This window comes from Nanorana parkeri, unplaced genomic scaffold (assembly GCF_000935625.1).
Source record: "Nanorana parkeri isolate BGI_ZX_2015 unplaced genomic scaffold, ASM93562v1 scaffold1043, whole genome shotgun sequence".
Classification (NCBI taxonomy): Eukaryota; Metazoa; Chordata; class Amphibia; order Anura; family Dicroglossidae; genus Nanorana; species Nanorana parkeri.
In genome coordinates, this window is record NW_017307311.1 from 501,160 (window position 1) to 513,961 (window position 12,802).

General features: G+C 41.9%; 1 protein-coding gene across 1 annotated transcript in view; it reads left to right on the forward strand.

Annotated features, from left to right (window-relative positions):
- Positions 1-2,426: 2,426 nt before the first annotated feature.
- The window catches only part of LOC108796025 (A disintegrin and metalloproteinase with thrombospondin motifs 7-like), a 74,406-nt gene continuing 64,030 nt past the window's right edge, over positions 2,427-12,802 (forward strand). Inside the window, exons 1-6 of the mRNA XM_018567393.1 lie at positions 2,427-2,771; positions 5,051-5,201; positions 9,973-10,175; positions 10,451-10,534; positions 10,793-10,917; positions 11,676-11,825. Of these exons, the coding sequence (XP_018422895.1) occupies positions 2,436-2,771; positions 5,051-5,201; positions 9,973-10,175; positions 10,451-10,534; positions 10,793-10,917; positions 11,676-11,825 (1,049 nt within the window). The 5' untranslated portion in view covers positions 2,427-2,435. The remainder of the gene's footprint in view (positions 2,772-5,050; positions 5,202-9,972; positions 10,176-10,450; positions 10,535-10,792; positions 10,918-11,675; positions 11,826-12,802) is intronic.

Consider the following 12,802-nt stretch of genomic DNA (forward strand, 5'->3'; position numbering starts at 1 on the left):
CGTTTTGGCACAAACTCTGCCACCACTATTGGAAATACTGGACAGGATCTTGTTAGAACCATTAGAAGTACTGGCAGGGATCTTGTGAGTACCACTAGAAGTACTGGCAGGGATCTTGTGAGTACCATTAGAAGTACTGGCAGGGATCTTGTGAGTACCATTAGAAGTACTGGCAGGGATCTTGTGAGTACCATTAGAAGTACTGGCAGGGATCTTGTGAGTACCATTAGAAGTACTGGCAGGGATCTTGTGAGTACCATTAGAAGTACTGGCAGGGATCTTGTGAGTACCATTAGAAGTACTGGCAGGGATCTTGTGAGTACCATTAGAAGTACTGGCAGGGATCTTGTGAGTACCATTAGAAGTACTGGCAGGGATCTTGTGAGTACCATTAGAAGTACTGGCAGGGATCTTGTGAGTACCATTAGAAGTACTGGCAGGGATCTTGTGAGTACCATTAGAAGTACTGGCAGGGATCTTGTGAGTACCATTAGAAGTACTGGCAGGGATCTTGTGAGTACCATTAGAAGTACTGGCAGGGATTTTGTGAGTACCATTGGAGGTATTCAGGAAGATCGCCAGATTAACTGTTTTGCCATTTAATATGAACCAATCTGGTCTTTGCAAATACAAACACAGTCGTTCAAAACCATCAGAACTGTCCATATGACATATTATTCCATGTCACTGTATGTTGACCTGAGATGAGACAGAGGGTAAGACTGGGCATCATGGCCACCAGGTTGTTGGTCTCCTAAGATTAGAATGGAACTGGGCTGACTGATGTGGACACGCTCAGCCTTAAGTGACTCATTTATATGCTTGTTAATTAAACATTGTTCAGCTTTCCCAGTTTTCTCCATCTGATATCTAATGTCTAGCTCTCTATGGATAGCCTCAGGATATCTGCTTGACTGACAGAATTAGTATCTTCAGCATAGCCAGCTGTGTAGTTTCAGGGTAGAAATATCCTAAGGAAAGTAAACATTTATGTCTTTCTGTGTGCCTTTATGTATACAAAGTGCAACTGAAGCCAAAACATTGAGTTTTTTGTTTTTGTTTTGGATAGAGTGGAGAGGGATTAGAACATGTCAGGTCTTTATTGCTGTTTGTGTACGCGTTAAGGAGATTCACCCTCTCTATTTGTCCGGGTGACCCTTATCACTGAAAGTGAAAGAAAATCCCACATTTTGGTTGTCATGTGACTAGAAATAGATGGGAAATCCTCCAGTGGGTACACAAGTTCTGGTGACCCTGCTGACAACCAGGGGGTTTCTTCACTTTGGAGGGAATTCCTCTTACTTCCTGTTGTGGCTGTTTTAGTGCAGAATAACATTTTTGTAGTTATCTTTTTCATAGATGTCTGTACATCAGACCAAAAAAGAGGGACAACAAGGCTTCCCCAGCACTGCAAGGGTTCAGTTTTCATTTTGTCTAGGAAGCTAAAAAACCAAAGTTATACTCATCCGAACCACAATTTTGGCTTGCTCTTACATTACTACCTCCAGCCTGTCTTCTCCTCCACTTCAGAGATAGTATGTCCCTTGCCGTCCTCATGATGAGTCACAGGACCTTAGAACGCTGGAGTGGAAGGGAAGCGAAGCTGAAGGGAACAAGCCAGGATCGCGGTTCGGGTGAGTATAACTTATTTTAGTTACCTCGACAAAACAAGCTCTTAACCCTTGCAGTGGAGCTACCCCTGCACTGTAAGGGTTAAGATTTGACTTTCCCAGAGTTCTGCTTTAAAGGTGCCCATACACTGCACGATTATCGTACGATAATCGTATGCGATCGGTTTTTCGTACGATAATCGAGCAGTGTGAACGGAGACGTGCGACCGTTTCTACTGTACAGTCGCACGTCTTCTGTCGAACCAGCATGTTCGAAAACCAGCCGGGAATCGTACGATTCTCGGCTGGTTAGAACGGTGCTCGGAAGACAAATGCCGAGCGGGCCGGTGTGCGCACACGCACACTGCCCGTTCAGCATTGCGGTCATCGGAAGCCCGCCCTTCAGGGGGGCAGGCTTGCGATGATCGAGAGTGCGATCTGTCTGTCCAAGATAGGCAGATCGTACGTTTTTTAAATCCCTGTACAACCATCGCAAGACTAAAGTCTTGCGATGGTTGTAGAGTGTATGGCCACCTTTAGGATGCTGAATTTTTTTAAGGATCAACATGTATTTTTCTGCACGTGCAGGAAAAGTGCTTAGCATGAAAAAAGGAAACGAATGCAGCCACCACATCCAAGGATCGGTATGCTGCAAATATATGATATTTTTGTTCTTGGGTTTAGTTATACCTTAAATCCATATTCTTTTCACCTTGTAACATTTTGAATAGAGCAATAGGGGTTAAATACCTTTGCAATGCACTGCATCTGTCTATTCAGTCTAGTTGTTATCTTCTCATTACAGATCTCCCCCTCAGCTTTTCTATGGATACTGACATTGTTCATCCTGTCCGGGTGGATGAACATGGCTCTTTCCTGACCTTTGATTTAACTCCTCGCAACCTGCAGAAGAGAGGACTTTCTTCCGGCTCGGTGCCCACTACCTATTACGGGATCAGATTCCAGGGAGTGGAGCTGACCTTTAACCTTAGCCAGAACCACCAGCTATTGGCCCCTGGCTATGTGAGTGAGTGGCGCAATGGAGGCCTCAGGGAGACAAGGCTTGTAAGCCGACCACCTGGCTCATGCCACATGCGGGGGGCAGTTCAGACACACCACCAGCTTGTTGGCAATGCCGCTATTAGTATCTGCAGTGGACTGGTAAGGACTGATCATTTTATACTCTTTTTTAACACTTGTGGTCATGAAATCATGTATCGCAGATGTATACAGGCATATAAAAGAGAATTATGCCAACTGGTATTTTTGTTAAATGAAATATCATCTACATTGAAATATTGTAAAAAAATATGCATGAGAATAAAAGAAAGATTTCCAGGTGATGCCCCTAATTTAAACTTCTTTGATCCTTGTATTGCCAGCTTACAAATTTTGAGGATGATACATATCCACTTATTAATAAAAGGGTGACATGGATGAAGGACAGGACATGTACATGGAGGTACACTGGAGGGGCATTTCCATGGTGCTGCCTAATTCTTCTCTCATCCTTTCAGCAATAAGGGTATTCAGTAACATGAGTTTTGACTGTCACAGTAGATGAATACATCTTTTATGGGTAAAGCTTTCTCAGACAAGGAAGGCTTGATCTGTTATCCTTAGGATAACCTTTATTGTGTGTTTGGGTCTTCTGACAGCCAAGGCAGCATTCGGGGCTGAATGAGAAAAATCGTAGTGTATGGCCAGTTCCACTTTTTCCAGTCATGTTTGAGAAAACCCCATTGCATGTTTATGTGTTCCTATTCACGCAGCGTACCTGAAAATAATTGTTTCAAAAATATTTCTTACCTTTTAGATATGTCTGTGTAGATGGTCTTTGCAAGTTATTCGCTCAATTTCCAAGTGACCGGAAACTGTCTGTCCCCCATAGAAAGACTAGGGACATTCTGAACGTCCCCTTATTAAAGTGGACCTTTACCATCATCTTTACAATAACAAACACACCTTTAGAAATGTTTAGTAATGACAATCTACAAACACATACTTCTAGATAATTGCCGGCGTTGTATTCCGTGCATACCTTATTTCTCTTTTCTTCCCCAGTCTTCTGACAGTGGCCATGTTTACCAAGGGCAGATTACTAGATCTCCTTTTACTTCCTGGAACTCTGGCACATGTGACTAGGACATGTGACCACGCACATCATCTCAGGGGAGGAAAATGCCTTTCCCTGAGATCACGTGAGATTACAGATGAGATTTCCCAGCAATGCTCTGCTGATGTAACTTTCCCAGGATGCAATGCTTGGGCACGATCACATCACTTGTGCCAAAGTAGACCAGGAAGTAGAAAAAAAAAAATTGTAAGTAAAATAAAAAATAAGATTGTTTAGCTAATGAATGTAAGATGATTTCATATGATCATGCAGAGCTGCACGCTGATGTGATTTGTTGTCAGAGGGGTTAAAGATCCATTTTAACATACAATGCCTCTTGATATTTAACTCTTTGTTAGGACAGACAGTGTTCAAATCTAGTTTACAACTGATGAGATCTGCCAGAAAAGTACAGACAGGGTTAATTATAATATGATGAAAGTGATGGGCAGACAGAAAGTTCAGATGTTTGGCCGGGAGACAAGGAGAGACGCAAGGTAGGTTTATGGAGCAGCGTGCACCTGAACAGACTCCGCGGGACATGAGACAAGAGGAGGACAGAGGAGTCAGCGCTGGATCAGAGACCCGCACCAGCGCTGGAGGGACAGCTGAAAAGGAGATGATGATCGAAAAAAGAGGGATCTTTTAAGGTAAGTCCCTACAGCAGGATTGGGAAGGGGGAAAATAATTCTGACTTTAATGTCACTTTAAGTTCTGCTCTGTGAATGGAAACAAGTAACACATATACATTGTATATTAGGAGTTATGCCAATGTGGCTGCAAAAGTGGAAATACACTTTCAGATCCCTACTACAAGCTTTATAAATGTATAAAGAAGAAGGGAAGGGATTTACAGCATACCAAAAGCTTGCATCTTTAAGACCTTAAAGGGTATCAATTAAACTTCAAACTTTCTGTGTTAATCTTTGGCTAATACTCTACTAATCCTTCAGGTAGCCAACACAAGAACATTGCTGACATATGCAGGACGGAGACGAGGATGCTCCTGCTAACATGTAGTTAGGAGTGTCTCATAGGGGTTTCCCCAGGTGTGCAGTCTGACATGTCTGAAGGATGTGTAATTCCAGGTGTACAGGGTCACATTTAATGTCTGAGGCCTGGCGGAGATGCCAGATGTTTCTGGGCCTCGCAGAGCTCAGACATCTGCTTTAGAGTGATCACAGGTAATGCTCAGTGTTTCATCTCTGCCTGCAGGCCAGGCACACATGGATTGTCATATAACCCTTTCATTGACCCAGTGGCCAGTAAAATATCTAAACTGACATTAATCCTCTTTTTCTCGTTTTCCCCTCTTGTCTCTAAGAGAGGTGTCTTCCAGCTGGAGCATGAAGATTTCATAATCGAGCCAGTGGCAACAACAGCTCCACCATTGGGGAAAGCAATGCCTCATCGGATCTACAGGCGTCATTTAGCTGAAGGGCAGCAACCAGGGTACAGGAGCTGCGGTGTGAGGGGTAATGTTTGGGGAGGTCACTTCTTCTCATATCTCTTGCACCTAAACCTATATTATACCTTTTCAGATGTTTGGGGTCCTAGGCGGATAAGAGAGCATTAAGGCCCTGTTCACTCTGGTTTGTCCTACGTCTGCTGACGTGCTGCAATGCATGACAATGGAAGTCACATTATTCTTATGGTATCTCTTCACATCAATGCAACATCTTGCCGTTCAAATTTTGAGAAGGTGCTGGTGTTTCCTTAAAGAAGAACTCGAGGTAATAGAAAAATGTACCCTTGCGGTGGGGATACCCCACACTGCAAGGGTTAATGGCTCGTTTTTTTTATAGGTTCAGAAATAAAGAAGAAATAATCACCTGATCCTTGCTCCCGCCTGGCTGCTGGGCCAGAACCCACAACCTCTTCTCCCCCGGGCTCTGATGGTCTAAGTCCCGCAGATGGAATCATGTCTAATTCAGTCCATTCACCTGCATTAGACATGAGGACACAGAGGGACATACCACAGCCAGAGCTGAGGGGGAGAAAGGTGCCACTGTCGCAGGACTGAGTTAGTATTTCTTCTTCTTTATTTTAGCTCTAGAGAAAAACGAGCTGTTAACCCTTGTAGTGTGGGGGTAGACGCCCTGCCAGGGTTAATTTTCCTAAAACCTGGAGTTCATCTTTAAAGAACAATTCTGGGTCAAAGAAAACATAAAAACGCATTAAAAGCGCATCACAAATTAGCACAATTGCACTGCAAAAAAGCACCAAAAAAGCATAATCCCGCAGCAGCACTAATGTGAACGTAGACTTAATCCTCCATGACTGATATTTCTGCAGCTTGAATCACCCACCATTTCCGGCACTCCAACAGCACGTTTCTAAATGTGTCTGCTACAGCCATGGCAAGGAGTCTCACTTTTTCTGACTAAGTTTTCATTGATGTCATAGAAAAGGCACTCAGGACACTGGGACCTCTTTGTCTGCAGCAGGAGGATTGAGACTCTGCAGGGGAGGGGTGTACGACATAGATATAGTCATGAAAAAGAAAATAAAAGGTATAAGAAACTAGATGCCAACAAATAAGAATATCTCTGTCCATCTAGAACTAAATTATTGGAAGAGAAACGTCTTATGTGAATTAACATTAGCTTTAGACTAGTGTTTACAAGTGCAGAATGTAAAAGTTCAGCCTTCATGAGATGTCTTGATACAGGTAACCATTCAGATCTTTGTCTAGGACTTAGTAATGATTAAAGCGGAATTTGTCTGTTATTTGTTCTCATAAGATCTTTGCGCCATAATTCCATAGGGACACGATACTAAAATAACCACAAAGCATCGCATTCTCATCAAGTCTATATATTTTTATAGATGCTCCTTAGTCGCTGGCAGTGTTCCATGTTTAAGAACAAAAGGATGTGGCAGTTCCCATTTCTATTTAAAAGCGCTCCCTCTCTGGAGTAACGTACATGGGAACTAGGATGTGGCTGCTTTAATGTTACTTGTATTTATACAGCTCACTGGAGAAGAGAGGCATTAATATAGATATGACCTGGGAAATGAGCTCGCCACATTGATTTACATGCCAAACTATTTCCTACAAATGTCTTTACATTTTTAAAAAAGTTAGAATAAAAACATTTGTGGTTTTGGTTTCGGCCTGACATTTTCCCTTTTCGATTTTGAAATTTTCATTTCGGTGCACCTCTGGTACTTTGCATACTGTCATTGCATTTTGTAGGAAATAGTTTGGCATGTAAATCAATGTGGCGAGCTCATTTCCCAGGTCATATCTATATTAATGCCTCTCTTCTCCAGTGAGCTGTATAAATACAAGTAACATTTCAAATAGAAAAAGGAGGACACAGAGTCCTCAATCTCTTTTTCTGCAGCCTCTGTTATAAATGAACAGGAATCCTCTACACTGAGTGTATCATGAATGAACAGGAAGGGATGTAGATCACTTCCCATTCATAATTGAGGATACAGTAAACATACTATGTCCTCAATTATTTACAAGCACTCAGGAGGAGAGAAAGAACGGATGCACCGCTGTATTGGCCAAAAAATGTAACTTTCGGCATTATGCCAAAAGTGCCATTTTCGGCCGATATATCGGTGCATCCCTACAAGGTACAGTTATCTATGGCAGCCAATCAGATTTCATTCATTTTACAGCCGGCAAAAAAATCTGAATAGTTGATATGAGGTCCATTTATAAAAGTTCACATGGCACTAGCGCCCCTAGATGGCGCTGATGATTCCTATACTCAGCGCTGTGTGAATTGAATCCACTTGGCAAACATTTATACATGAACCCCGATGGGTCAGTGCACTTTGTATGTTGCCCTTTGTCATGTTAAACAAACAGAATACAGTAGTATTGTCTATATATGATAGTGAAAACTTTCTGAATAGGCAAGATAATTGGTTGTACATCTTGGTGCCTGCACCGGGGACTTAAATGCAGTCAAAAGCTGAATTTGGAATGTGACCGGTGTTTTTGCTGTACTTTGGATTATTTTGATGTTCCCCATTACTACTAGCAATATTAAAATAATCTGCACAGAGAAATATTTAGGTTGCCACTGCTGACCAATCCTAGTTGCCTGGATGCCTCTGGTTTTCAATGCCTCTGGTTTTCTCTGACCCATTATAAGAATGCAGCACATAAAAGTCACAGTGTTTCCAGAACTTCTGATCTGCATGCTTGAGGTCTATGACCTAAGACAGGGGTGTCAAACTCAATTTAATCGCGGGCCGCATCAACATTATGGTTGCCCTCAAAGGTATCTGTAAGACTATATAAATGTATCTAATCTTTATCATAATTGCCTCTGCATTCGATTATCACTGGTTTTAGTAATAACTTAATACCTAGATCTGAAAGTAGAAGTCTAGGAAATGACCTGGTGGGCCGGATTCGGCCCCAGGGCCGTAGGTTTGACACATGTGACCTAAGAAGTAAAGCCATTGCTCAGCATTACAGCCAGGCGAGTCGTTTTCAGAAGGAAAGCTCGAAAATGGCAGGATAGTGCCATTGTTCCAAATTTACAACTGATAATGAGATCTGCCAGCACAGACAGGGTTAATTAGGTTATACATTATGGACAGCTACTGGAGATTGCTCTGTCCCTTGTGATCTTATACTAGACAGAAGTTCAGGGAAGGCAAGCTGAGAGAGTTTCAGCCGTCTGTTTGGAAAGATGATGACTGTAAGTGATTGGGCAAGAAGGTAAATACTTTGCTGGGCCATGTATATTTGTTTGATCTCGAATCATTATTGGAAAATGGGGTGAGAAAAGGGATGAGGGTTTAATACTACTGTAATGCTAGACAGAATGAAACCATTTTCTTTCCTATGGTTCCATGCCATCATATTCTACATCTTCAACCTCCTAGATGTGCACCTGTTTTCTAGATCTTTAAGTCCTGACACACCAATACATGGCTCTTCTTTGTGGTTGGGTGACCACCTTCTCATGTCTACTAAACGGTCAGGCTGGTTGTTGGAAGCCCAGTAGAAATGAAAAGGAGCACCCTAAAACACAACACATGTGCCCAAAGCATGTTGACATACATTATAATATGTAGTAACACATGCATAGTTGACTTAAAGCACATCCATCATGGGGACTGCCATCTCTAACCTGCTTCATGAATGTTAGTTGCCTGACTCTACCTGGCTTCAGTATTTCTGAATTATAGACTTAGAACATGAACACTGATAAGAAAGTCATAAAAATGTCCGATCTTCATACTTGTTCCAGATCAGTATCAAAGCCAAAGCATGACAACCAGGTAATTAGCATTTCCTGCAGTGGCAACCAGTATATTTATATAGATATATGACATAATATGCAGTAGTGTGCAGAATACATGGATCCATTCACATCAGTTCCTGCCTCCATGGTTTTGGATCAAAGGCAGAGTCCCACCCAGACAACAACCAGGGACAACAACCAAACTAATTGAAGCTAATGGCCCACAGAGGATTCAGACTGAGAACTAAAACACAAGAGTGCCACACTTTTGCCTAATTTTCCCATGTGGCCATATATGGTCAATGATGTCACAACATCCCACCCCCTTTGATTATCTGCAGTTGTGGGTGGGGAATTCCCCAGCCACAGCTAATTGGGCGGCAGCGGAAGGAGCTCTTGTCCAGGTTCAGAGGAGCTTACATTCTGACCGTACCTGAGCTCATGCCTAATCAGGTGTACAAAAACAGTCCTTTATAAATCGAGTCAATAAGTCACCCAGCGGTTTTAAAAAGGGCAAGTGATCATATTAACTCCCACCGTGAATTGCTTTAGTAAATGTGAAGAATGCAGACATTTATTTGAATTTGGCATGCAGTCATGCATGATTCAAGCCATGGTTTGTGATGTGTTTTACAGTTTTTATATGCAGTATTGCTAACTTAAGGTGAAATGTTCAGAATAGAGGTTTTCATTAGCGCAGATGATATAAAAATGCACAAACATATATTTTTGTGTATTTACCATTTATTACATACATTATTTATTATTATTTATTACATACATGTCTTTATTGTCTAAAAAGTCTCTATGCTGCTGTGAACTTTCCACATGGTAATGAATGGGCTTTCTGAATGAAAAAACATTTTCATGCCTTAAAACACATGGATGACAGACAAATGGGAATGGGCCCTCAAGCAGGCAGTGGGTGCAGGCCAAAAAACCAAACACAAAGCAGGAGATCTGAATATTGTGCCTCAGACCTTACAACACTTTTGGTAACATCTCTTATCTCTTCTTCTGTTAGAGAACCCCGAATCACACAATAAATGGGAGAGAAGAAGGGAGCGCTGGGAGCAATCACAGAAACAACACAGAGAGCGCCCTATATCCCGCCGTTCCATTAGCAAAGAAAAATGGGTGGAGACTTTGGTTGTTGCTGATCCCAAGATGGTGGAATATCACGGAAGTAACAATGTGGAAAACTATGTGTTGACTGTCATGAACATGGTGAGAATAAGCTAACCTAGTAAAGTAATAACTGCTATACCATTGAGTTCCAAATAAGTTAGCCATGTTTGCCAACAGGCTGTTATTTCTGAGGTTGGTCTATGTGGGGTATCATCACAAAGTGGGGGATCTGAGAATAATGAAGGTGGATTGAGTAATTGGTTATATCTGTTGACAACTGTGAATACCGTAACCAATTTTATACTCTTCGTTCATTCTGAATGCAGTATGTCTTCTTTCACTGGTTAACCCACATGTTGGGATTTTTCTTGCAGGTTGCTGGGCTCTTCCATGACGCTAGTATTGGGAACAGGATAAACATTGTTATCGTGCGCCTGATCCTGCTAGAGAGTGAGGAGGTAACACCGAGAGGCACCTATTGACATCCAATGGGGCAGTGGAACAAGAGACTAAAGGGAGGTAAACATGAGGGAGCATAGAGTAGTACACCAGCAGGGACTCTGGGAAAGGACTGAAAACAATACAGCTGACTTGACAGATTTGCTTGGTAAATAGATTGAGAAGTAGAAGTGTTTTAGGAAAAGTTTAAAATAGAGGTAAAAATATGATAGACAGGTGTTCAGTCTATAATATGGAAGGTTTTCTTCATCTCTTAGGAGGACCTGAAGATTACTCATCATGCTGACAACTCTCTGCGCAGCTTCTGCAAATGGCAGAAGAGCATCAATATGAAGAGTGAAGATCACGCTTTACACCATGATGTGGCTGTTCTACTTACCAGGTGACTGGACACAGGCTACAAGAGAACCAGTAAATGACATATATGAAAGTGTAACTGCCCTGGTCCTATATAGCAGCCATTCAGATTCCATGGTGTCCCCTACTACCATAAACATGGTGGAATCTTTGGTGCACTTCAAACTTTGGAACCTTCTGTTCTGTGGCTCCATGCCTAAAAAAAAAAAAAGCCTGTCATAGGAGGTTACAGTTGGATTTTTATCGCTGAGTACAAATACTAACCAACTAACCTACCAGCATGTCCTTGGAGTGTGGGAGGAAACTGGAGTACCTGAAAGAAACCCACACTAGCACAGGGAGAATGTACAAATTCCATGCAGACCATGTCCTGCCCAGAATGTAAACCAAAGAGCCCAGTACTGCAAGGCATAAGTGCTAACCACCGAGCCAATGTGTTGCTGTTAATCTCGTGGTTTACTGCATAAAATGGAAAATAAGATTGGTTGGTGTAGTCTGTACAGGCAATGATGCTTTCTGGCATTTCACATATGAGGTTTAAATTCTTATTTCTCTAATCTCAACTTTTCTCTCTGTTGGTCACAAACAGGATGTTGCTCTGGACCATCGATTTTTATATAAGATCTGCAAATATTGACAACTGTTAAAAATGGACTGCTACTAACAAAGACTTACGTCACTTATGCATTGCTACTGTAGTCAGTACAAATGTTTTCAGTGTCCAGGTAAAACTATAGGTAGGAAACCAGTTTTAATAGTTGTGTATGTTTGTTGTCACTACAGGAGAGACATCTGTGCCTCTATGAATCGTCCATGTGAAACCCTTGGTCTTTCCCATGTGTCTGGCATGTGCCAACCACACCGTAGCTGCAATATTAATGAAGACACAGGTCTGCCTACGGCATTCACAGTCACTCATGAACTGGGACACAGGTAAATAAACTCTTAGGGCCCATTTAAACTGTTGTGTAAAATGAATGTGTCCAAGTTCTCCATAATAAAACAATAAAAAAAAGTGGCCTCACTTATCTCTGCGCTGCAATGCAGCATGTTTTGAAAAATACAATTTTTCTCTTCATTTTAGTGCATTGGGAGGATCGGCAGCACAGAAAACTGTTACTGACATCCTTTTGTTATGCAAATCGTTCTTAAAATCCTGTCATCTGTTAACTATTTAGTGGAATAAAGACATGAATGTAAATCAGCACTGATAGATGGGTCCTAAAAACATTATCAGAGACAGTAAAATATAACTGATTGTTGTGGGTCACAATAGATCATTGTTGATTATGTTATATTCTTCAAAACCAAAAGGCCCATACACCCCACTGCTCTGCAGCAACATGCATTACGTGCGTTGGCGCGATGCTGCGCCATTCACTCAGGTATACCTTCTCAACATACTTGCATTGTATCACAACGCACACTCATGTCTTGCCATGTGGTGTGCTGTGAAAGATGCTGCATGCATCTGTATGGGTGCGTTAGAAGCTCATTAAGATAACAACAATGCAATAATAAAACTGTAAAACAACACGTCAAGGACAAGAGAGCGGCATTTATAAAATATAAGACGGAGGGGACGGCATTGGCGTTCCTTAACTACAAAGAATGTAACAAAAAAATGCAAACTAGAAATCCGGGCAGCTAAAACTGAGTGCGAAAAGCATATCGCCGCAGATAGTAAAAAGAACCCCAAAAAATTTTACCCAATATATTAACAGTAAAAAGGTGAGAAAGGAGCAGATAGGCCCAATAAAGGATGGAAGCGGGAAGCTAGTCACAAACGACAAGGAGAGGGCCGAGGCGCTGAACGCTTTTTTCTCCTCAGTATACACTCAGGAGGGAAACGGGTTTGACACACATGATAAAACTCCCAGTTTAACTCAAAATATACCCCAGTGGTTGAC